The following is a 24,945-nucleotide window of genomic DNA, read 5'->3' as shown; positions in this document are numbered from 1 at the left end:
AAGACATGCACATTCAGTGTACACTCTGTACCTTTTTAACATCTGATTTGTATTTATTGTGCTCCTCTTCCATCTGTTTCAGCTGCTCTTGTTTTTTGAAAACTTCCTCATTTGCAGAATCTAAACTAATGAAAGTGTTATTATTTCAAGATGGATTTTGAACAAACGTATACTTTAAGAAAATTAACCAAACTAACTTTTCTCAGGGCTGCAGCATTTTACACTAAGAAATCACCACTACCATCTACTGGCTTCATAGGCTACAGTTATAAGTCTGTGGAGTTTGCATGTGCTCCCTGTGACTGTGTGGGTTTCTTCCAGGTGCTCTGGTTTCCTCCCACATCCCAAAGATGTGTGGGTAGTTAGGTTAATTGGCTGCTGTAAATTGCCAGTAGTGCAGGTGGAATGGTAGAATCTGGGGGAAGTTGATGGGTACGTTGGGAGCAGTGTAGAGGAACAAAGGGATCTTGGGGTTAAGTCCATACATCCCTCAAAGTTGCTGCACAAGTTGATACGATGGTTAAGAAGGCATATGGTGTGTTGGCCTTCATTAGTCAGGGGACTGAGTTCAAGAGCCGCGACGTAATGTTGCAGCTCTATAAAACTTTGGTTAGACCACACTTAGAGTATTGTGTTCAGTTCTGGTCACCTCATTATAGAAAGGATGTGGAAGCTTTAGAGAGGGTGCAGAGGAGATTTACCAGTATGCAGCCTGGATTACAGAACATGTTTTATGAGGAGAGGTTGAGCGAGCTGGGGCTTTTCTCTTTGGAGCGACCCAGGATGAGAGGTGACTTGATAGAGGTGTATAAGGTTATGACGGGCATAAATGGAGTGAACAGCCAGCACCTTTTCCCCAGGGCGGCAATTGCCAATACCAGAGGACATCTGTTTAAGGTCAGAGGAGGAAAGTTCAGGGGAGATGTCAGAGGTAGGTTCTTTACACAGAGTGGTGGGTGCCTGGAACACACTGCCAGGGATGGTTGTAGAGGCTGACACAGCAGGGACATTTAAAAGGCTCTTAGATAGGCACATGAGAGTAAGAAAAATGGAGGGGTATGGGCTCTGTATGAGGGAAGGGTTAGAGTGACCATGGAGTAGGTGTCCACATAGTTCGGCACAACATCGTGGGCCGAGGGGCTCATACAGTGCTGTACTCTGCTGTAGAATGTTCTCTGTAATAGGTCACAGAGAAAATTAGCCAGTGAAATGTAAACCTTCTACATCATAAGTATCGAAGAGGTGACTTGGTGATCAAGCCTTGGTCACTTTTAGAAAGTATACTTTAGTCACAGTCATGGCATAAATACAATCGTCTATAGGGAAGATTAGAAGGGGGAATGGGGCAACAGGGATTGCTATTTCTAAGGAGGCCACAGTTGGTCCATTAGTAAATGTCGAAAGGGGAACAGATGACAACTATGACTTTTTTTAAAGGGGGTTCATGCCTTGGATGTACCATGATACTGTTGGGTTGGAGAAAGGATAGAGGAAGGTTGGGGACAAGATTCCTGGAAAAGTTGTGGCAGTAGTTGTTGAAATAAAAGGTAGCAGGAAGTGATAGGAAAACAACAGTTGAATAGAGAAACAGATCAAGTATGATAAAGATTTGACACTGTTGGAAGTTCATCCTACTCAGCTACAGGCACAGGACAGCATTCCAGTAGAGCAGTTGGGCATCCTAAACAAGAGTGAAAAGTATGAAAGATAATACCAAGGTAAGGTACCAACCTGAAACACTTTACCTCTCCACAAAGATCTGTCTGCTGCTTGACCTGATAAGTAATTTTGTTTAACAAAGCTGTCACAGTTCTTTGACATGAAATATTAATGACAAATTAAAGGATAGACTTCAAGTCCTCATTCCTGAATCATGCTGGTCATATACTACAAATCACAACTGCCCACCTACTATTAGGACTCCATGAACATGTAACATAATAACTCGTAAAAGGTTCACTTCAAACAGAAACCAAAAGGATAGAAATAGAAACAACAATGTTAGTAAAAAAGCAAACATCTGCAAGGCTGTGGGGAAAGAGCCAGGAAAACGTACTAATAAATGGATCTTTATAAGAGCCAACACATAACATGATGGGCCAAATGGCATCCTTCTGCACTATGTGAATCTATGATTCAAGCTCAGGCCTAAAATATTTCCATTCCAGATTGGAAAATGAGCAATAGCTTTGGCAGTCGGTATTGTGTCCTCGTCATGAGAGAGTTCAAAACCTCGTGGTGCTTACCTCTGCTGAAGGACTGTAACTTCGTTCGTGAGATTCTTCTCACCCTGTGTACCTGTACGGAGTGGAACTTCTTGCTGAAGCTCAGCTTGGCTGTACGAAGCATTGTTGCACTGCTGCTTCAAGCTTTCTGATGACCTGGTGAAAGTCAGAGTACAAAAGAATTGTTGTTAAAAAGGGGTCTGCGCAGAAACAGATTTAATGTACTTCTGCAAGTTGTAAGTTAACAGGTATCTGATGCATTATACGAGGAAAGTAAAAAGATCAATAAAATTTATTGATCCGACATTCGTAGGAAAACAACCCAAGTTTGCCAAACCTCCTCCTTATAGCTCGTACCCTCTAATCCAGGCAGCATCCTGGTAAACCTCTTCTGCACCTTTTCCACAATCTCCACATCTTTCCTATAATAGAGCGACACAATAATTGCACACAATACTCCAGTGTGGTCTGACTAAAGTTTTAGAGCTACAGCATGACTTCCTTGCTCTTATACTTAACACCCTTACCAATGAAGGCAAGCATTCCATGCACCTTCTTTACCACCTTATCCACTTGTGTAAGCACCTTCAGTGAACAATGGACCTGGACCCCAAGATCCCTCTGTACCTCAATGCTATTAAGGGGCCTACTATTAACTGTACACTTTTTCTGTTAATTTGACCTCCCAAAGTGCAACAGCTCACACTTGCCTGGATTAAACTCCATCTGCCACTTCTCTGCCCATATCTGCAACTGATCAATATCCTGCTGTATTCTTCGATAGTCCTTTACACTGTCCACAACTCCACCAGTCTTGGTGTCATACGCAAACTTGCTAATCCACCCATCTGCATTTTCATCCAAATCATTAACAACAGGTCCCCGCACCGATCCTTGCAGAATACCACTGGTCATGGACCTACAGCCAGAATTACAGCCTTCCACCCCTACTCCGTCTTCTATGGACAAGCCAGTTCCGAATCCAAACTTGCAATTGTTACGGACTCAGTGAAAGTCCCTTTAAGATAGAGAGTGTGTGTGTGTATGTGTGTGTGGGGCGTGCTTACGTCAATAGAAGATAAAGGACGTAATGACGTTGTTGAAGAAGTTAGAAGAAGAAGAAGGAGACAGAGAGAGAAGCAGAGAGACACCAGCCTGCTTGTTTTCTCTATCGATGGATGAGAAACAATAACTGTGTTTGCCACTGAAATCCATGTATGGAAGTTGGAAGTAATCCGGTGGAGTTCACTTTGTTGCTGACCTGTACAAGGAAACAGGTATTTGTGCGTGGACGACCACGGTTCGGATGCTTTTCAGGGTGAGGAAGTCACTACCGAGTAAACACTGGAGTGTCGTTTGGGTTCCATCGTGGAACATTTGGATTTCGTATGTACTCTCTCTATGTTTTTCTACATCTACATCTTATCTTCAGACAACGGTGGTTGTTGAAGAAGCCCTTGCTCATGTTTCACCTTATGGCTTGCGGAACTGAACTTTAAGAACCATTCCTGAACTGGGAGTTTTGGACTTTGCCACACCCACACACACACGGAGAGTTTAGTTTTGGGGTTAACGTTCGAGGTTTAACATTTTTGAATTCTAACATACTAACATTTTTACTTTTATTTTACGTATTATCATAAGTAGTGATTAATAAAATAGTTTTTAACACTGAATCATGCTCAGTGTGTTTCTTTTGTTGCTGGTTTGTGACACAATTCACCCTGAATCCTATGCCTCTTTATCTTCTGAATCAAGCTACCATGAAGGACCTTGTCAAATGCCTTACTAAAGTCCATGTAGGGAACATCCACTGCCTCACCCTCATCAAGCACCTTTGACACTTCCTCAAAAGAACTCAGTCAAGTTTGTAAGACATGACTTGCCCCGCATTAAGCCATGCTGACTGTCCCTAAGCAGGCCATGCCTTTCCAAATGTGCATAAATCCTATCCCTCAGTATCCTCTCCAATATCTTGAGGCTCACTGGCCTATAATTACCTGGATTATCGCTATTTCCCTTCTTGAACAAACGCACATTTGCTACTCTCCAGTCCTCCAGGATCTCCCCTGTTGCTCATGAGGACAAAAAGATCCTTGTCAAAGCCCCAGCAATCTCCTCACTTGCATCTTACAATATTCTGGGATATATGCCATCAGGCCCTGGGGACTTATCCACTTTAATGCTTTTCAGAAGACCCAGCAGTACCTCTTCCTTAATCTCAAACATTTCCCAGCACATTAGCATGCCCTACTCCGTTTTCATTATCCTTCAATTTCTTCTCCTCAGTAAATACTGACATGAAGTACTCATTTAGTACTTCAACCACTTGCTCTAACTCCAAGAACAAATTCCCTCCTTTATCCTTGAGTGGACCTATCCTCCCCTTAGTTATCCTCTTTTTCTAAATATATAAAATGCCTTGGGATTCTCCTTGACCCTGCTCGCCAAGAACACTTCATGGCCCCTTTTGGCCTTCCTAATCACCTGCTTAAGCACTTTCCTGCTATCTTTATATTCCACAAGTGCTCAGTCTGTTTTCAGCTTCCTAAACCTTACATATGCTTCCTTTTCCCTCCTGACTAAATTTAGGACCTCTTGGATCATCCAAGGTTCCCTTACCTTACCATCCTTGTCCTTACTCCTTACCGGAACATGCTGATTCTGAACTCTGATCAGCTGGTCTTCAAACAACTCCCACGTTAGATGTGGCCGTCTGACAGCAGCTGCTCTTGATCAGTGCCTGTTGGCTCTTGTCTTATCCTGTCATAATTTGGCCTCCCCCAATTTAGTACCTTCCCGCAAGATCCAATTTTATCTTAATCCATAACTATCTTAAATCAAAATGAGCAACGCACACAAAATGCCGGAGGAACTCAGCAGGTCAGGCAGCATCTATGGAGAGAAATAAACTGTCGACACTTCAGGTCGAGACCCTTCATCAGGACTGGAAAGGAAGAGGGCAGAAGCTGGAAAAAGATCGGGGGAGGGGGAGGAGTACATGCAGGCTGGTGATAGATGAGTTCAGATGATAAGTGAGTCCAGGCGACAGGGGGAAGGTAGGAGGGTGGGGGTGGGGTTGAAGTTAGAAGCTGAGAGGTGATAGGTAGAAGAGGCAAAGGGCTGAAGGAGGAGGAATCCGGTAGGAGAGGGCAGTAGACCATGGAATAAAGGGAAGGAGGTAGGGAACATAATGAGTTGTGGTCACTATTCCCAAAATGTTCACCCACTATCAGGTCTGTCACCTGGTCTGGTTCATTTCTGAAAACTAGGTCCAATATGTTCTCTCCTCCAGTTGGACTCTCCACATACCTTTTCAAGAACCACTCTTGGATGCACTGAAGAAATCCCGTCCCATCTAAACTTCTTGTATTAAGGAAGTTCCAATTGTTGCTTGGTAAGTTGGTCTCCCACAATGACAATGTTGTTTCTGCACCTTTCCATAATCTGTCTACAGATCTAGTCCTCCACCTCTCAGTGGCGATTGGGGGGCCTATAATATAATCTCATCAGCATAATTCCATCACAATATAATCCCATCACCTATCCTATTTCTGAGCTCCACCCAAATTGCCTCTGTGAATGAGCCCTCCAGTATGTCCTCTCTGAATACTTCTGTGACATTCTTCCTTGCCTCATAAAGACTCTTTTGCTTCCCATTTACCATTTCTATACATGTCTACTGGCTTTCTGCACTGGATTTTTATTGGACAGAATTACATCATTTTAAATACAGAGATTAAAATGGGGAAATGTTAAATAACCAGAGTTCAATTATGTTTCATAAACTTCTGCACAAAATGAATGCAATGTTCCAAAAGTACTATAAAGCGGCAGGGATGAATGGCCAGGGAATCTGTTTAATAGTTGCTGGTTGAAAAATTGGCCACAATGTCAGAATGCTTTCTTTAAAAAGTGGAATCTCAAGCCTCAATCTTATTTGAACTATGGAAATTCTATCACACAGAAGGCTATTTAGCCCATCAAAACTGTTCTGCCATTCATTTAGATAACAGTTGATTCAGTCCAGTTATCCACTTTTCTGCATGTTCTTCAACATCTTTACCCAGGAAAAATCTACTGAGCTCACTCTAAAATTTCAACTGATCTGTTACCTTTTGCCTTCTAAATTCCTACTTGCTTTACCCTTCCTGCAAAAAAACTGGATATTTTCATTCCTAATGAACCCAGGTCTAATTACATGATCTACAAAACAGAAGTCAGGGGTTTGACTGGATGAATGCAATGCCAACAACTCAAGAAATTTGACACCACTTGATTCTCATCCTGTCCACTAAACTAAAAACGACATGAATACCATCTACAACATGCAGTGTGGCTACTTGCTTGGGTTACTCTGACAGCAAATCCCAAATTTACAACCTCTGTGGGCAAGAAGGACAAAGACAGCAGATGCTTTGGGAACACAGCCCCATGCAGATTCCAACTTGGAAATTTACTGTTCCTTCATCATCACCAGGTCTAAATCTTGGAACTACAGGAAAGTGAGCACTTTCACCAGAAGAGCTGCAGCAGTTCAGGGAGGTGGCTCATGACCACCTTATCAAAGGCAATACATGCAGGCCTGGCCATCAACACCCACCCAACACCCAAGAAATAAATTTTAAAAACACTTATAAATCATTAAGAAAAATGAAAATAGTTTTTGTTTAAAACTTACCTTCTTCTTGCTGCAGGCCAAGAATACTACCAAAATTAATGGACTCTTGGGTCCTACACCAGGTCTAACCTGGCTCAGGAACAGGGACTACAATGCAGGGTAATTCCAGTAAATCCAAGCAGAAGTCCAGCAAGTCTGGCACTTACTTCTGCCTAAATGGCTGAAGGCCTGCAGCTCCCTTTGGAACTCATGGCCACAATCTGCAAAACTCAGCTCCATGTAAACTAAATCATGTATGCTGGACTTTAAGCAAATCAATGCAGATGCACTGACCAACTCAAGTGTGATTATTCATTATTGCTGCTGATGGGTATGCAGTTACTCTATTTCTCCTTCCTTTTCTTAAACAATGTGGTGATATTTGTAGTGTTCAACACAAGTTAATCTAGAGAGCATCGGAAACTTGCATTTGCTGTTTTCCCCTTTTCTTTTAATATGCAACACATATTCAGGGTCAAATTAGATGATGCTAGCAAGAAATATGAAAATAAATTTTATTTATACAAGTTTGTCAAAATGAAGGAAGTAGCAAGAGTACATGTTATTTCCTTAGAAATTGACTCAGGAATTAACAATAGTGAATGAAGAAATGCAAATAATGTTAAGAAAACAACTAATGTAACATGTCTTTTCAAGAAAGTGGGAGGGTAGAAAAGCAGGGAATTGCAGGCCAGTTGATCTAATCCCAGTCATAAGGAAATTACTGGACTTCACTAAGGGAATTATAACAGAGCACTTATAAAAGCAAGACATGGTCAATGTAGTTTTACAAGTTTAATAAATTTATTGGAGTTCTCTGAGGATGTAACCAACAGGATGGTTAAAGAAGAGCCTAAGGATGCAATGTATTTGGATTTTGAAAAGGCTTTCTATAAGGTGCCACTTAAAAGGCTATTGAACAAAATAAGGAGTCATGTACCAGGGGTAATATCATAGCATGGACAAAGTACAGTCTAACAAAGGGAAAATAGCAGTTAATTGGTCACTTTCACCATCGTGGCCAGAGCCCCTCACCACATTTCTTGTTTCCTACATCTCTACTCTCACCCTTTCTCCCCCTGGACATACCAAGAACAGAATTCTTCTGATCCTTATCTTCCAGCCTACCAGGTTCTGCATCTTTCACTATAGGTCACTTTCTGGTTGGCAACCTGTGACCAGCAGGGTACTGCAGGCATCGCTGCTGGTGCCTCAACTGTTTACAATTTATATTAATGGTTTAGATGAAAGACTGAGCACAAGGTAAAGTTTCCAACTTTGCTGATGATGCAAAGATAGGTCAGAAACTAAATAATGAGAACACAAAGAGATTACAAAGGTATATGGAGAGGTTAAGTGAATGGGAGATGAGGTATGTTGAGGTTATGGAAACCATGTTGGAAAGGCTCACTAGATTGATTCCCAGCACGTGGGGACCTATGAGGTATGACTGAGGAGAATGGGCCTGTACACTAGAGTTTAGGAGAACAAGATGTGATTTAATTAAGAGATGAAAGATTCTGTGGCAGCTTGACTTGGCAGATCCAGAGTGGCGCAGTGGGCCAGCTAGTATAGCCGCTGCCTCTCAGTTTCAGAGAACCTGGCTCAATTCTGACATCTGGTGATGTCTCTGTGGTGTCTGCAAGTTTTCCCTGTGACTGTGTAGATTTCCTCCCATTGCTCTGGTTTCAGATTGCCCGACTCACTTTAGCTGACAGTGTCAGCCTGACAACAGTTCATTACCTGTTAGTCTTCTCTGTGGCCTGCAGCAATTCATTACACCTGGACAATTCCTTATACAGTTGTTTCTGTTGGTGATCTTTACTCTGAATGATGTATTCTTGTTCCTGCAGTTTTTTGTGCAGTTCTTCATTTTCCTCCATTGATTTCTAATAAGCAATGAAATTGCAAAATTTAATTAAGATCATGAGAACATAAGAAATAGGATCAGGCACAGGACATCTGGCCCTTCAAGTCTGCTCCACCATTCATTAAGACCATTAATGATCTTCTATCTTCTACCTCAGTGATCTTCCGCCCCAACACCATTATCATATCCCTTAATTCCCTTAATATACAGAAATCCATCAATCTAAATGAATAGAACTATTTCTCCAGAGCATCAAAGGCTGAAGGTAGACCTGATAGAAGTTTATAAAATTGTGAGAGGTATAGATAGAGTAGATAGTCAGAATTTTTTTTTTCCAGGGTAGAAATGACAAATACTAGGAGGACATAGCTTTAAGGTGAGAGGGGGAAAATTTAAAGGATGTGTGGGGCGAGTTTGTTTGCTTTTTTTTAAAAAAAAACAGAGATTGGTAGATGCCTGGAACATGCTGTCAGATATGATAGTGGCATTCATAAGACTTTTAGACAGGCTCATGAATATGTAATGATTGGAGAGATATGGATCACGTGCAAGTAGACAAGATTAGTTTAATTTGGCACAGACACCGTGGGCCAAAGGGCCTGTTCTTCTGCTCTATGTTCTAACTGAGCCTCCAGAACCCTCTGGAGACACTTCTGGAGGTTCACTGCTCTGAATGAAGATATTTCTTCTCATTTCAGTCCTCAATGGCCTATCTGAGACTGTGCTCCCACTCCTAGACTTGTCAGCCAGGGGAAACATCTTCCCTGCATCCAGCCTGCCAAGACCTTTAACAATTTTCGAAGTTTTGATTAGATCTCCTCTCATTCCTCTAAACTCAAGAGAACACAGTTCCAGTCAACTCAATCTATCACATGGCAAACCTACCATCTCAGAAAACAGTCCCAGTGAATAAAACATACACTGAGCTCTTAAAGTAATCAAGAGGTCAAAGATAATGGATTAAAATTTAATGAAATGCCAGATATATTGCAAAGGATGCTAACAAGTTGAAAATATCATTTTCTAGTTATTCAACCATATGTGATCATGCCAATTTAAAGCAGTGATATAACCGAATTAATGATAAAAATAAGAAAAATTGTAAAACCAGCTAAAACTGAAACTTCCCATAATACAAGAGGCAGAGCCCTGCAAATATAATTTAACCCAAGCCTAATTTTCAAAGTGCTTTTACTGAACAAGGTGGGATACTAAACAGGAATATGCTCTTTGTCACAATATGCCTGTCATTTTTGTCTCTCATTTTATCTCTTAATCAATTCTGCCTCTCACTCCCTCATTCAATGCTCTTTCCAAAGAAGCTATTTCATGCCCCACTGATGCAAAAAATCCAGCCTCTGAACCAGCCGCTGGCAAGTGCTTGTGTGGAGACAGGATTGGCCTCAGTTAAGGTCCAAATTGTTGCAAAGTAAATTGTTGTCAGTCTAGGAGTTGGACAGGTGACAACAATGGCTTGTTGACATAGACTGGGAACTGCTGGCACCCAAACCACACATCAGCACAAAGTGTCAGAGAGGTTATAGACTAATCAGTCCTTTGATCCCATTCTACCGTTCATTCATTTTAGCTCCATTCTTTTGCCTTTTTTGTAAATATCCTTGCCTAACCAAAATCCATCTTTGATATTGCCATTTTCAAATGCTCCATTACCACTCTCACTTACTCTCCTCCCCAAACCCCATCATCACTCCAACCCCACAAACAATTTGAGTCAAAAGAGATGAGAAATTAAGAAAAAAAAGTTCACTTTAAAGTTCACTTGACATTTCTAACAGGATATTGAAATCTACACCACTAATGACAGAATAAAATACATAATCTCAGAATCATGAGTAATCTTGTTCTGATGGTTTTAGTTACTTCTGACTGTAATAAATCTGATCTAACATAAAAAGCATAAATTCTAAACCATAATTTTATTACATGGCACAAAGTCAGGAATATAAAAGGAACCTTTTATATTACAACTTTGTTTACTTAAAAAAAATCACACAGATCATGAATTACAGATAAGTACTTTGATTAAGAGGAAGACACCATGTTGAAATTTTAATATTGGCATATTCACATAATATTTCAAATCTGATTTTTTTTAAACTGTAGATGAACTTTGTATATTACCAGAATCAAAGTCAAGGCTGAAAGTGACTGCTTAGAAATCCATCCATACATACACTGCTACTCTCACTTCAGGATGTCTCAAAGCAATTCACACCAATGAAAGCAGTCACTGTGTAAAGTGGGAAACATGGTAGCCTAGTTTTGCCCAAAAACAAAAACATGATGAGCTAATTTGTCAGTTAATAGATAAATATGAGCCAAGACATTGAGAAACTCTCCCTGCATTTGCTGAAAAAAATACATTTTACATCCATTTGAGATGTTGGTTTAATATCTTAACGTAAAGACTGTAACTCCAATAATGTAGCACAAGGGCCATCGGTCTGAATGTTGGGCTCAATTTTCAGAAGTAGGATTTGAATGTAAAATCATCTAACTCAAAGGCAAGACTATCACTGATACCAGACAATTTCTTTTAAAAACTTAACTTTTTCCTTTCTGAAACTACTGGCTCTAAGTGGGCTGCTTTCAATCATAACCTACTCGTACTTCCTCAAATACTATTCCACATGAGCAAGTCCCATTTCTACCGGAGAAGTCTCTTAAAATCAAATGTGTGTCCTTCTGTCCTAGACTAGATGGAGCATTTAGTTACCAGGCCATTGGAAGAGCTCAGTAATGGGAAGACATGGATTAATAGAGTGTTCAAAAGAGGAGATGGGTTTGTAATGTCACTACTGTAGGATTCTAAGACATAGAAACAGAAAACATAGAAAAACTACAGCACAATTCAGGCCCTTCAGCCCACAAAGCTGTGCCGAACATGTCCCTACCCTAGAAATTACTAGGCTATAGAAACATAGAAGACATACGGCTCTGGTGAATAGCTGAGTCACACAAATAAGCAACATCCCACTTTCAAAATTTTGACCTTATCCACTGGTTTTACAAACACACCAGCTCAAGTAAACCTTCGGCACATTGGTTAGCAGTGTTGAGGGTGGGTGGTTTGCTGAGGAAGAAACAAGTACCAGTCAAGTTCTCTGCTTACTATCTCTTGCTGCAAATCCATGAGCATAAGCATCTGCTGAGAACACTTGGACAAATATTTTGGATTTAAAAAAAAAGATGCTTCAATTTTTGTTTCTGATTTTCCTTGAAGGTGTTTACACTTTGTGGGCTGCCCTGAAGTCCAGCATAATTAGCACTTGTGAAAAAACTCTTGGCTTCTCTGCCAGGAAGAACCAGGACCGATTTGATGGGACTGACTACGAAATTGAGAAGATCATCAACTGCAAACATAAGATCCAGGGCTGCAGCTACATCTCTATACAAGGGAAAGGAAACAGCTCTATGGGTACCTGAAGGCAGAAGTCCAACAGAAAAAACCACGGCCTAAAGAACAGATGGTGATGGAGACAGAATAGCAGGCTCAGCAACTCTATAACAGCCATGACATGTGCAAGTTGTTCAGCACTGTAAAAGCCACCTACAGTCCAAACACCCCACTGAGAGCTAAGAACGGAGAGGGATGAACTCATTGGAGGCAGAGGGACAATCAGTGCCTCCTAGAAGGAACACTTGAAAGACCTTCTCAATCGTGACTCCCTATCCTTCACAAGTCCACGCTTGACTTCATCCCACAGCCTTTCTGCCACATCCAATCAACAAACTGAGAAGCTCCATATCCCATTCAAACAAGACTTTGGGAGCAGATGCCATTCCTCCGCAAGATGGTGCCAGAGTGCGGCGGCATGTTGCAAACTACTCTCTGCAGATCTACTCATTACTTCCAATACAATCATTCTGCTCTTTTAAATCTAAATTCTATGACTCGAAGAATTACTCTGCATTCTGTTAGTGTTTTCCCATGTACTACCTCAATGCACTGATGTGATGATATGATCTGTATGGATGGCATGCAAAACAATGTTTTTCACTAAACCTCGGTACAGGTGACAATAATAAACCAATTTACCATTCATAGGAAAAATATGTACCTGCGTCGAACTTTTGAACTTAATAGTATTATGGGAACTCAATCGTATGTGGAGGGTGTTCGTAAGTTGGGTATTCGTAACCTGGGGACAGCCTGTATTTTCTCAAGCAGCTTCATATGTAGCTGTGAGAACTCCTATACAAACTCAGTTTTACACTTACTGATACACAACGCACTGATTTCAACTGCCCTTGATTTGTATCCCAAGCCTGACAAGAAAGTCATACCTGTAAGGTACATTAAGCACTCAGCTTGATGATAACACTTTCTACACCAGTGATTCTGAGATGCCTTCCCACCTTCATTACCACAGTTTCTCCTTGGTGAGAGCTCTCAAATGCATCTGTTTCATTTCCTGCACTCCTGCTATCACCCCACTCCTCCCAGGCTGAGCAAATAGGGGTCCCCTGGTCTGCACCTCACCTTCTACCCACCAGCTTCCAAAATCGATGGGTCACCTTCTGCAATTCCTGCCAGTTTTAATGTGATACCACAACTACTGGACCCTCCTTTCAGCATTCTGAAGGGTCCATTCCCTCCAATGCTTCCTGGTTCACTCTATCTCCAGAAACATTCACTACCTTTCTCAGCTGTGCAACCACAGGAGATGTAACACTTGCCCTTTTCCTTTTTCCTTCCCACCAACACCATCCCGCCAAACACACCTTCCAGATCAAGCAGCGGTTCACTTTTCCATTGAAGTGTACTGCATTCAGTGATCATGATGTGGTTTCCTTGACACTGAAGAAACCAAAGGCAGAGTGGGTGACCACATTGTGGAGCACTTCCATTCAGTCTGCATGGGTGCCCCCGTGCTTCCAATCACCTATCACTTTCATTCTCCATTCCATTCCCATCCTGAGCTCTCCATCTCTGGCCACATTCACACTGTTCTAAAGAAGCCCAATGTTAGTTTGAGGACCTGCATCTCATTTTCTGACCAAGCTCATTACAGTCCTCAGGAATCAAGAACCATTCAGATAACCATTTCAGATAACCAATCTTTCCAGATTGTATCAGAACTAGCCAATTCTGATGAAAAGCCAATGTCAACTCATCTGTTCTCTCTTCACAAAAGCTGCATGATCTGCTGAACATTTGCAACATTCTTCTTTAGATTTCCAACAAGTCCAGTTTTGCATCTTATTTTTCCAGCATTGTTTTATTCTCTCGCCTGTGCACACAATCATCTCCTGGTATTTACATCTCCCCAGGCAAATCAGCTGTGATCAACAAGCCTTCACCACCTCTCTGCCCTGTAACAACATTTCTGTCACTCGGTCTCTTTGACCTTTTCTGCAACTTAAAACATACTTGATTTCTTACATTTTCCAGTTCTGATGAGACATCACAGAGCTGAAACATCAATTCTGTTTTCCTCCCCACGGATGCTCCCGATCTGAGACTATTTCCGGTATTTTCTATTTTTATTTTGGATACATTTCCCCGAGGTGATATGGTAAAACATGGTATCCAAGCCCTTCTTCACAGCTAAGTCATTTTCCTTGCCTCATCTCAAACCAGGAAAAGATCCAGGCCTGTCAAATGTGTACATAGACATGAACTACAGTTTACCTCATAAACCATAATATGTCCAACTTCAGGCGATAATGCTTTCAGCCATTCCACCAGATTTTCTGCTAAATAGCATCTAGCTCAACAACTCCGTTCATTACTTTAAATTCATCTTATCGACTCGGAAATGTTTCCACAAATTAATTTTAAACCATTTCATCTCCCACTCTTCAAAGTTGAGTCTTCCAACCTGTAGTTGTTGTTGCCAGTGCTGTACATCTTCCTGCAAGAGTTGCTGTCCCTCTTTAAATCGCTGGTTGGCAGCTTTCAGCTCATCCACGGTCATGTTGAGACGTTCCATGCTCATGTCATTTGCACAGATTGTGTCATTGGCCCTCTCTAACTGGCTCCTCAGATGCTGCATTTCTGATTGGCTGATGAGTTCCGTTTGCTTTACCAGTTGCTTGCGATCACCAAGCTGGGTCTGGTATAGTACAGCCTGCTGCTAGCAGAGGAAGGAAACAGAAGAGAAGCAAAACAAAATGGAAAAGATTTTAACATAATAAAGGTGAAACTGAAATTATCCCAGCCGGACAATTAAAATAATCACTACCCAGTCAAATCACCACAGAATGCTGCATACAGTCCAATGACTCAACCAGCCCATTTCATTTGCTATGTTCATGGGGAAATCTTGTAATGAGGCTCTAATTAACAAAAAAGGACAGAGAACCTGTCTCTTCAAAATTAAATCGAAGGTGTCCACTTCACTCTTTTAGTCAACTGAACATTAAGATCAGAAGTACCAGAGTTCATTGCTTATGAGGCATAACCTTGGCTTTGAGTGATCACTGATTTTTAGGCAGTTTCCAAACGGTAGACTGATAGGTAACTGTTCAGCCTATGGTACCTCCACTCCACAATCAAGGTCACCCCAACAGCAGTTAGAGCTGCAGCACACAGATGGTGCTTGTGTTTGCTAACGTTCAGAGCCTGAGCTTCAAGTCATCATCAACTCATTCACTGAAGCATACTGAAGACTGGCCCTGCACTCAACATCCCTAAAACAAAGGTCCTCTCCACTGTTGATCATCATCACTGATAAATATCAGTAACAAAACCTTGTAAAGCGTACATCTCTTCTCATATCTTGGAGCCACCTGTCAGTAAGCCAGACATTTATGATAAAATTCACCATGACCTTCAGTGTCCTAACACAGACTGTCTGTCCTGGGAAAGAATAAGATCTTGCATCTGGCAAAATGCTCAGTCTACCAGACACCAATCCTATATGCTTTTGAAACATGGACTCCTTTACAAAGCACTTACAGGATCAGCCTGGGAGATGTTGGAGCAGCGGGTCCCTAACAGGTATGGACAGAGTATTTAAAACAGAGTGTTGATTGGTTGATTAGAGGGAGTGAGTACTTGAGATAATTGGCAGGGACAAATATTAGGAGGGGTAACTGAAGAGGAGCGGCTAGTGTGTAAGTGGCTCAGGGTAGAAGTGGAGCTTTGAGGCTTCGGCAAGCAGAGGCTGAGGAGGAGCTTGCTCCCAGTGAGGTAAGGCCAGATAAGTTCCTTTAATTAATTTAATTAACTTAGGAGTAGGTAATGAAGGCAGCAGTTAGGGCAGTTGTGTGCTCTGTATGCAGTATGTGGGAAGTCAGGGACAGCACACTTGTCCCTGATGACTACATCTGTAAAAGGTGCATCCAGCTGCAGCTCCTGACAAACCGAGTTAGGGAACTGGAGCTGAAGCTGGAGCTGGATGAACTTCGGAGCATTCATGAGGCAAAGGCAGACATAGACAGGAGTTTCAGGGAGGCAGTCACCCCTAAAAGTCATGAGGCAGGTAGCTGGGTGACTGTCAGGAAAGGGAAGGGGTATAGATAGAAAGAGCAAAGCACCCCTCTGGCCGTTCCCATCAACAAATGTACCATTTTGGATACTGCTGGTGGGGACGACCTACCAGGGACAAGTTGTAGTGGTCGCATCTTTGGCACTGAGGTGGGACCCTCAGCTCAGAAAGCAAGGAAGGAAAAGAGGAGAGCAGTAGTGATAGGGGATTCGATAGTTAGGAGGACAGATAGGAAGTTCTGTGGGAGAGATAGAGAATCCCGGATGGTCTGTTGCCTCCCTAGCGCCAGGGTCCGCGATATCTCGGATCGAGTTCTCAATATTCTCAGGAGGGAGGGTGAGCAGCCACATGTCATGGTCCACGGTGGGGACCAATGATGTGGATAGGAAGGAGGAGGAGGTCCTGCAAAGAGAGTTTAGAGAATTTGGTGCAAAGTTGAAGGACAGGACCTCCACAGTTGCAATCTCAGGACTGCTACCCATGCCACGTGCTAGTGAGGCTAGAAATAGGAAGATAATACAGCTAAATACGTGGCTAAGGAGATGGTACAGGAGGGAGGGCTTCATGTCTCAGGACAATTGGGCTTTGTTCCAGGGAAGGTGGGAACTGTTCTGGCAGGATGGTTTGAACTAACATACTTGCAGGTAGGTTTGCTAGCGTTGCTCTGGGGGGGTTAAACTAGATTTTCAGGGGGAGGGGAACCAGAGTGTTAGAACAGATAGTGAAGTGGAGGATAAAGTTCATGCGAGGACTGCCTGTATAGACATAAATCAAAGGTTTGTACATGATAGAAATGTTCTCAGGTGCACCTATTTCAATGCAAGGAGTATTGTCAGTAAGGCAGATGAGTTTAGGGCATGGATTGGCACGTGGGATTACAACAATATTGCTATTAGTGAGACTTGGTTGCAGGAGGAGCAGGACTGGCAGCTTAATGTTCCAGGGTTCTGTTGTTTCAGACATCATAGAGGGGGAGGGATGAAAGGGGGAGGAGTGGCATTCCTAGTCAGGGAAAATATCACAACTGTGCATAGACAGGACAGCCCGGAGGGCTTGTCCACAGAGGCCATATTGGTGGAGCTGAGGAACGGGAAAGGCCAGAGAGAATTGGAGGAGCAAATCTGTAGAGAGATAGCAGACCCATGTAAGAAACAGAAAGTTGTAATAGTAGGGGATTTTAACTTTCCACATATTGACTGGTACTCCCACACTGTGACAGGGCTGGATGGCTTGGAGTTTGTCAAATGTGTTCAGGAAAGTTTTCTAAATCAAGAGGTACCAATGAGAGAGAATGCAATACTCAATCTCCTATTAGGGAACCAGACAGGTCAGGTGACAGAAGTATGTGGAGGTGAACCATAATGTCATTAGTTGCAAGTTAATTATGGATAAGGATAGGTCTGGTCCTCGAGTTGAGGTTCTAAATTGGAGAAACGCCAATTTTGTGGAAATGAAAGGATCTAGGAAGAGTGAATTGGGATAAGTTGTCTTCTGGCAAGGATGTGTTCAGCAAGTGGAAGGCCTTCAAAGGCGAAATTTTGAGAGTGCAGTTTGCATGTTCCTGCCAGGATTAAAGGCAAAGTTAACAGGCATAGGGAACCTTGGTTTTCAAGGAATATTGGCGATCTGGTTAAGAAAAGGAGAGAGGTGTATAGCAGGTATAGGCAACTAGGAGCAAATGAGGTACTTGAAGAGTATAGGAAATACTAAGAAAGGAAACCAGGAAGGCAAAAAGAAGACATGAGGTTGCTTTGGCAGATAATGTGAAGGTAAACCCATTTCTACAAGTATATTAAAAGGATAGTAAGGGACAAAATTGGTCCCTAGAAGATCAGAGTAGTCGTCTATGTGTGGAGCCTCAGGAGATGGGGAAGATCTTAAGTTTTTTTTGCATCCGTATTTACTCAGGAAACTGGCATAGTGGATATGGAAGGAAGGGAAACAAGCAGTAGTGTCATGGAACATATAGAGATTAAAGAGGAGGAGGTGCTTGCTGCCTTAAAGCAAATGAAGATAGATAAATCCCCCAGGCCTGACAAGATATTTCCTTGGACCTTGAGAGGGACTAGTACAGGAATTGCAGGGGCCCTGGCAGATATATTTAAAATGTCCTTAGCCACAGGTGCAGTGCCAGAGGACTAGAGGGTAGCTTATGTTGTTCCATTGTTTAAAAAGGGCTCTAAAAGTAAACCAGGTAATTACAGGCCGGTGAGCCTGACATCAGTAGTAGGTAAATTATTGGAAGGTGTTCTGAGAGATCGCATATACAAGTATTTAGACAACCAAGGGCTGATTAAGGATAGTCAGCATAGCTTTGTGCCTGGTAGATCGTGTTTAACGAATCTTGTAGAGTTTTTCGAGGAGGTTACCAAGAAAGTAGATGAAGGAAAGGCTGCGGATGTTGTCTACATGGACTTTAGTAAAGCCTTTGACAAGGTCCCACATGGGAGGTTAGTTCAGAAGGTTCATATACTAGGTATCCATGGAGAGGTTGTAAACTGGATTCGAAATCGGCTGTGTGGGAGAAGACAGAGAGTGGTAGTGGATGATTGTTTCTCAGACTGGAGGCCTGCGACTAGTGGTGTGCCTCAGGGATCTGTGCTGGAGCCATTGTTGTTTGTTGTCTATATCAATGATCTAGGTGATAATGTGGTAAATTGGATCAGCAAGTTTGCTGATGATACTAAGACTGGAGGCGTTGTGGACAGCGAGGTAGGCTTTCAAAGCTTCCAGAGGGATCTGGACCAACTGGAAAAATGGGCCAGAAAATGGCAGATGGAATTTCATGCAGACAAGTGTGAGGTGTTGCATTTTGGAAGGAGAAATCAAGGTAGAACATACACAGTAAATGGTAGGGCACTGAGGAGTGCAGAGGAACAAAGGGATCTGGGAGTTCAGATACATAATTCCCTGAAAGTTGCACCACAGGTAAACAGGGTTGTAAAGAAGGCTTTTGGCATCCTGGCATTCATAAAACAAAGTATTGCGTATAGGAGTTGGGATGTTATGGTGAGGTTGTATAAGTCATTGGTGAGGCCAAATTTGGAGTATTGTGTGCAGTTCTGGTCACCTAACTACAGGAAGGATATCAGTAAGATTGAAAGAGTGCAGAGGAGATTTACTAGAATGTTGCCAGGTCTTCAGGAGTTGAGTTACAGGGAAAGATAGAACAGGTTAGGATTTTATTCCTTGGAGCGTAGAAGAATGAAGGGAGATTTGATAGAGGTTTACAAAATTGAAGGGTATAGACAGAATAAATGCAAGTAGGCTCTTTCCACCTAGTACGAGAGGACATAGCTTTAGGGTGAAAGGGTTAGGGGGAACTTCTTCACTCGTAGTGGTGGGAGTGTGGAATGAGCTGCCATCTGACGTGGTAAATGCGGGCTCACTCTTAAGTTTTAAGAATAAATTGGATAGGTACATGGATGGGAGAGGTCTGGAGGGTTATGGACTGGGTGCAGGTCAATGGGACTAGCGGAATAAAGTTTTGGCACAGAATAGAAGGACCAAATGGCCTGTTTTCTGTGCTGTAGTGTTCTATGGTTCACTGTTATGATACAGTCAACACACTCTCTGAAAAATTCTCCAAATCCATTTGCAGGATAAACAAACCAATGTCAGTATCTTCTCCCAAGTCAACATCCCCAATAGTGAGGCCCTAATTATAATCAACCAGCTATTATGGGCAGGCAACATCATTGACATGCTGTACACTAGAAAAAAGCCACTCTATTCTGAGCTGTATCACAGCAAAAGCTTACTAGGCAACAACTGGAGAGATTCAAGCCTCCCTGGAAGAATTGCAACATCCCCACCAATTCATTGGAACCCCTGGTCTATGAACACTCAAAATGGATGAGAAGCTTTCCAAATGATATTAAGAATCTCAAGGCAATTTGTTGGGGGGAAAAAAAACAGATAAGGAAGGAGAACAACACCTTTAAAACTACCTCCCCACCCTCTACCAGGTGTCTCCCACCCACCTGTGGCAGTCTGCAGTTCCACATTGGCCTCATTAGCCACCTTACTGGACTGAGGAGAACTGAAGTGGAAGCAAGTTATTCTCAATACTGAGGAACTACTTAAGAAAATGACAATTTCTTGGATACATTCTCCTCCTCCAAGCATTTCACATTCCAACACTCTCCTCTAACATCCTCATTTTCTGGTCTCCAAATATATCATAAAATTCCCTGTTTCGCTAACACCCTATCAATCCTTAACCTCTGCTTTCCACTACTGAGACAATTTTGGATTGGATTTGCCATTGGGTTCACATATTCTCCCTGTGATCGTGTGGGTTTCCTCTGGATGTTCCAATTCCCTCCCACATCCCAAAGATGTTCTGGTTGGCCACTCTAGATTATGCCTTGTGCAGCTTAGTGACAAAATCTGGGGGAGTTTGCTGAAATCCATGTAAACTACATCAATGCACTACCCTCATTGACCCTCCTTGTTACCTGATCAAAAAACTCAATCATTCATTATACATGTCTGCCTTTAACAAATTCATTCTGACTGCCCCTGATTACTCTGTGCCTTTTGTTTTATATATTGTCCCTCAGAAAAGGCACAATGATTTGCACATCACTAAAGTGGCCTGTAACTGGCCTGTAGTTACTTGGTTTATCTTTTCCTACTTTCTTAAACAACATTGCAACATTTGAAGCCCTCCATTCCTCTGGTACCATTCCTGTAGCCAGGTCGTTAGTAAATGGTTTGAAACTCAAAAGCTGCAGATGCTGGAAATCTGAAAGGAAAACAAAGTGCTAACAACACTCAGCAGGTCAGGCAGCATCTGTGGAGAGGGAAAAAAAAAGAGTTCATGTGTCAGGTTGATGACCCTTTATGAATTGATTTGCCTCATTCCTTAATTTCTGTAATCTTCCATGTTCTTTATGCTCAGCGTGTCTCCAAAACATTTCATCCACTCTCTTCCCCTCGAACCCATTGTGCTATTTCACAAGAGCACAGCTGATTGTGAGCTGATCCATATTATTTAATATGTTTGGTGAACAAAAACCCATCAATCTTAGCTTCAACATTAATTACTGACCCAATATAAACAACCATGTACATAAAAGAGTTCCATTATTTAACCACCCTCGAGCCCTTATAAACTGCTAACATTTACAACTTGCCCTTATTCTTCAAAATTCTTCCAACCCAAATTCCATGCTATCTTTTCCTCAAGTCCATGTATGAATTTCTCCATCAGATTTATGTCTACACCAGAGCTTTGAAACAACTCTTACAAAAGCCAGAAGTTCCTTGATTATTGGAGTATGGCACATTTTTTCTGCTCATCTTCAATATCTCTGAAAAACTAATACATCCACCCTTCATCACTTTTTACTCTACTTATCATGTGTAGGTTCTGCTGATAGAATTATTCATTGACCATCCCACACTGCCCTTGTGGTGATGGTGATATCTGCTTTCTTGAACCAGTCATCGAGCAGTCTAAAGGTATTCCCAATGCTACTGAGTGGGGAGCTCCAGGATGTTGATCCAGCAACCATGAAGGAACAGTAGTTTTCAAGCCACAGAAGGGTGTTAATGAACAAGCATAGAAATCTCAGTAAGCTGCTATGCAGCACTTTAAATAATAAACACTTCAGTACATGGTGTATCACTGATGGAGAAAGTGACTACTTAAGGTTGTGGATGGGGTGCCAGTCAAGCAAGTCATTCTCCTGGTTGTTGTTGAGGTTTCTAGGGACCTCGGGTCGGTCGGTGTTATTCCATCACCTAATATGCTTTGTAGACAAGGCAACGATTTAGGTGTCACTGCAGGAAATCCAGACTCTGGCCTGCTCTTGCAGGTACAGTACTTTTGCGAGTGCTCCTCTGAGTGACTGAGAAAAACACTGTTGAATGTCAACAGGGAGACTCTCTCACATTTGATGTGATCACTGCCTGGCAGTTATGCAGCAAAAATGTTGCATGCTCCTGATCTGTCCAAGCCTTAGTGTTGTCCAGATATTGCTGTGGTATGCATAAGTTATGTCATTATCAGAGGAGTTGTGAATGGAACTGGACAGAAAGAAACCATCAGCAAGCATCCACACTTCTGACCTTATGATACAAGGTCATGGATTAAGCACCTGTTGATGGCTAAGCAGAGACCATTCCCTTGAGGAACTCTTGCAACTATGCCCTGGGGCTATGTTTGGCTTCCAACACCACAACCATCTGTTTATGCTTGGAACAACTCTAGCCAATGGCAAACATTTGCCTCAATTCCCATAGATTTCAATGCAAATGTTGCCTTTACATGATGGGCAGTCATTCTCACCTAACGTTGGTACTGGTACTGGTATTGGTTTATTATTGTCACTTGTACCAAGGTACAGTGAAAAACTTGTCTTGCATACCATTCGTACAGATCAATTCATTACACAGTGCATTGAGGTAGTACAAGGTAAAAACAATAACAGAATGCAGAGTGAAGTGTCACAACGTTGCAGGTAGACAATAAGGTGCAAGGTCATACAAGGTAGATTGTGAGGTCAAGAGTCCATCTCACCATGTAAGGGAACCGTTCAATAGTCTTATCACAGTAGGATAAAAGCTGTCCTTGAGCCTGGGGGGTATGTGCCCTCAGTCATCTGCCTGATGGGAGAGAAGAGAGAATGACCCAGTGGGTTGGGTCTTTGATTACGCTGGCTGCTTCACCAAGGCACTGAGAGGTATAGACAGAGTCCAAGGAGGAAAGGTTGGTTTCTGTGATGTGCTGGGCTGTGTCCCCAACTCTCTGCAGTTTCTTGCAGTCCGAGGCAGAGCAGTTGCCATACCAAGCCATGATGCATCCAGATAGGATGCTTTCTATGATGCATCGATAAAAGTTGGTGTCAAAGGAGACATGCCAAATTTCTTTAGCCTCCTGAGGAAGTAGAGGCGCTGGTGAGCTTTCTTGGCTGTGGCATCTACATAGTTGGACCAGGATAGGCTATTGAGGATGTTCACTCCTAGGAACTTGAAGCTCTCAACCTCAGCACCATTGCTGTAGACAGGTGCATGTACACCACCCCCTTTCCTGAAGTCAATGACCAGCTCTTTTGTTTTGCTGACATTGAGGGAAAGGTTGTTGTCATGACACCATGTCACTAAGCTCTCTATCTCCTTCCTGTACTCTGACATATCATTATTTGAAATACGACCCACTATCATAGTATCATCTACAAACTTGTAGATGGAGTTAGAGCAGAATTTTGCCACACAGTCATGAGTATATAGGGAGTAGAGGGCTGAGGACGTAGCCTTGTGGGACTCCAGTGTTGAGAATAATCGTGCTGGAGATGTTGCTGCCTATCCTCACTGAGTCTGTTGGTCAGAAAGTCAAGGATCCAGTTGCAGAGGGAGGTGTTGAGTCCCAGGTCTCAGGGTTTGGTGATGAATTTGCTTGGGATTACAGTATTGAAGGCAGAGCTGTAGTCAATAAACAACAGCCTAACATAGGTGTCTTTACTGTCCAAATGCTCCAGAGATGAATGTAGGGCCAGGATGAGTGTCTGGAATTCATCTGGAAACGTATGGAGTTCAGGTCTTTTGTCCAGGTGCAAACAAGGGTTTTTATAAAGTCTGGATTCAGCTGATCCCTTTGAAACCAGAAATAGAAACATAGAAAACCTACAGCACAATTCAGGCCCTTTGGCCCACAAAGCTGTGTCGAACATGTCCCTACCTTATAAATTACTAGGCTTACCCATAGCCCTCTATTTTTATGAACCCTCTATTTAAATGAACACTGGTGAGCAAGTGGTGCCTGACTGCACTCAAATACACCTTGCATCACATTGTTAATGATTGAGAATTGACAAATAAAAAAGTAATTAGCTTTCCAGGACATCCAGCCTTTCATGGAAAGGAAATGCCTGGGCAATTTTCCACTTTATAAGCATTGAGCCAGAACACACAAACAGGTCTTTGGCCCACCGTGTCCATGCCAACCTGCCAACCATCAAGTATCCAACTGTATTAACCCTATTTACCAGCATTTTGTTGAGTAAAAGTCACTGTTGCCATTGTACTGGGAAAGGATTGGCTACTGACATGGCTACTTCAGCAGTGAGAGTCTTTGGCACCAAGTTATTGACATTCACAGCTTTTACCATGTCTGTTCCATTCTGCTGCTTCTATCCATCACATGCTGAGAGTCAAATAAGCAGAAAACTGCCTTCTGAGTAGGAGACCTAACTGGATCACAGTCAGCACTTGTGACCGAAGATGGTTGGAAGCATTTCAGCTCTGACCTTTGGATTCACATGCTGGGCTCCATCATCATGAAGGATGAGGATGTTCACAAAACAAGTTGTTTAACTGTCACCAACATTCACAACCACAGTACCTTAATCTGACCTTTTGCTCATGGATTGATTTGGCTTCTACTCTCCTATGTGTGTTGTACTCTAAACAGACACCCTACTTACAGCCTAAATACCCACTGAAATAATGCAGCTCCTACCAGCGTTAGTACTACTACCTGATACTTGGGACAGAAATGGTGCCAACGTCTGAAGAAATCAAACCCAGTGTTCCCACAAAGTTTATGACAATTATGTTGGGATGAAGTATAGTCTCTTTAAGCAGATGATATTGATGTTGAAAGCAAAAAAGTGTAGTAATGATAAACAATATTTACAGTAGAGAAAGGTATCATCTCAGATTGACTCAGCATAGAACCTTGAATTTCTATAAATTCAAAAGCTAATCATATCAGGGTCAAGGATC

The 24,945-nt window shown here is 42.3% G+C and overlaps 1 protein-coding gene across 9 annotated transcripts in view; it reads right to left on the bottom strand.

Annotated features, from left to right (window-relative positions):
* The window catches only part of cep63 (centrosomal protein 63), a 117,129-nt gene that overhangs the window by 51,213 nt on the left and 40,971 nt on the right, over positions 1 to 24,945 (bottom strand). For 6 of the 9 annotated variants that reach the window (XM_052018848.1, XM_052018842.1, XM_052018843.1 and 3 more), the window contains 4 exons: positions 14,602 to 14,856; positions 8,629 to 8,774; positions 2,247 to 2,381; positions 32 to 125 (listed from right to left, as the gene is read on the bottom strand). In XM_052018848.1, the coding sequence (XP_051874808.1) occupies positions 32 to 125; positions 2,247 to 2,381; positions 8,629 to 8,774; positions 14,602 to 14,856 (630 nt within the window). The remainder of the gene's footprint in view (positions 1 to 31; positions 126 to 2,246; positions 2,382 to 8,628; positions 8,775 to 14,601; positions 14,857 to 24,945) is intronic. The other 3 variants (XM_052018846.1, XM_052018844.1, XM_052018849.1) reach the window with 1 other exon arrangement.

The sequence above is a fragment of the Pristis pectinata genome, chromosome 6 (assembly GCF_009764475.1).
Source record: "Pristis pectinata isolate sPriPec2 chromosome 6, sPriPec2.1.pri, whole genome shotgun sequence".
Lineage (NCBI taxonomy): Eukaryota > Metazoa > Chordata > Chondrichthyes > Rhinopristiformes > Pristidae > Pristis > Pristis pectinata.
Note: the sequence above shows the minus strand (reverse complement) of the source record. Positions and strands in the feature narration are given on the sequence as shown.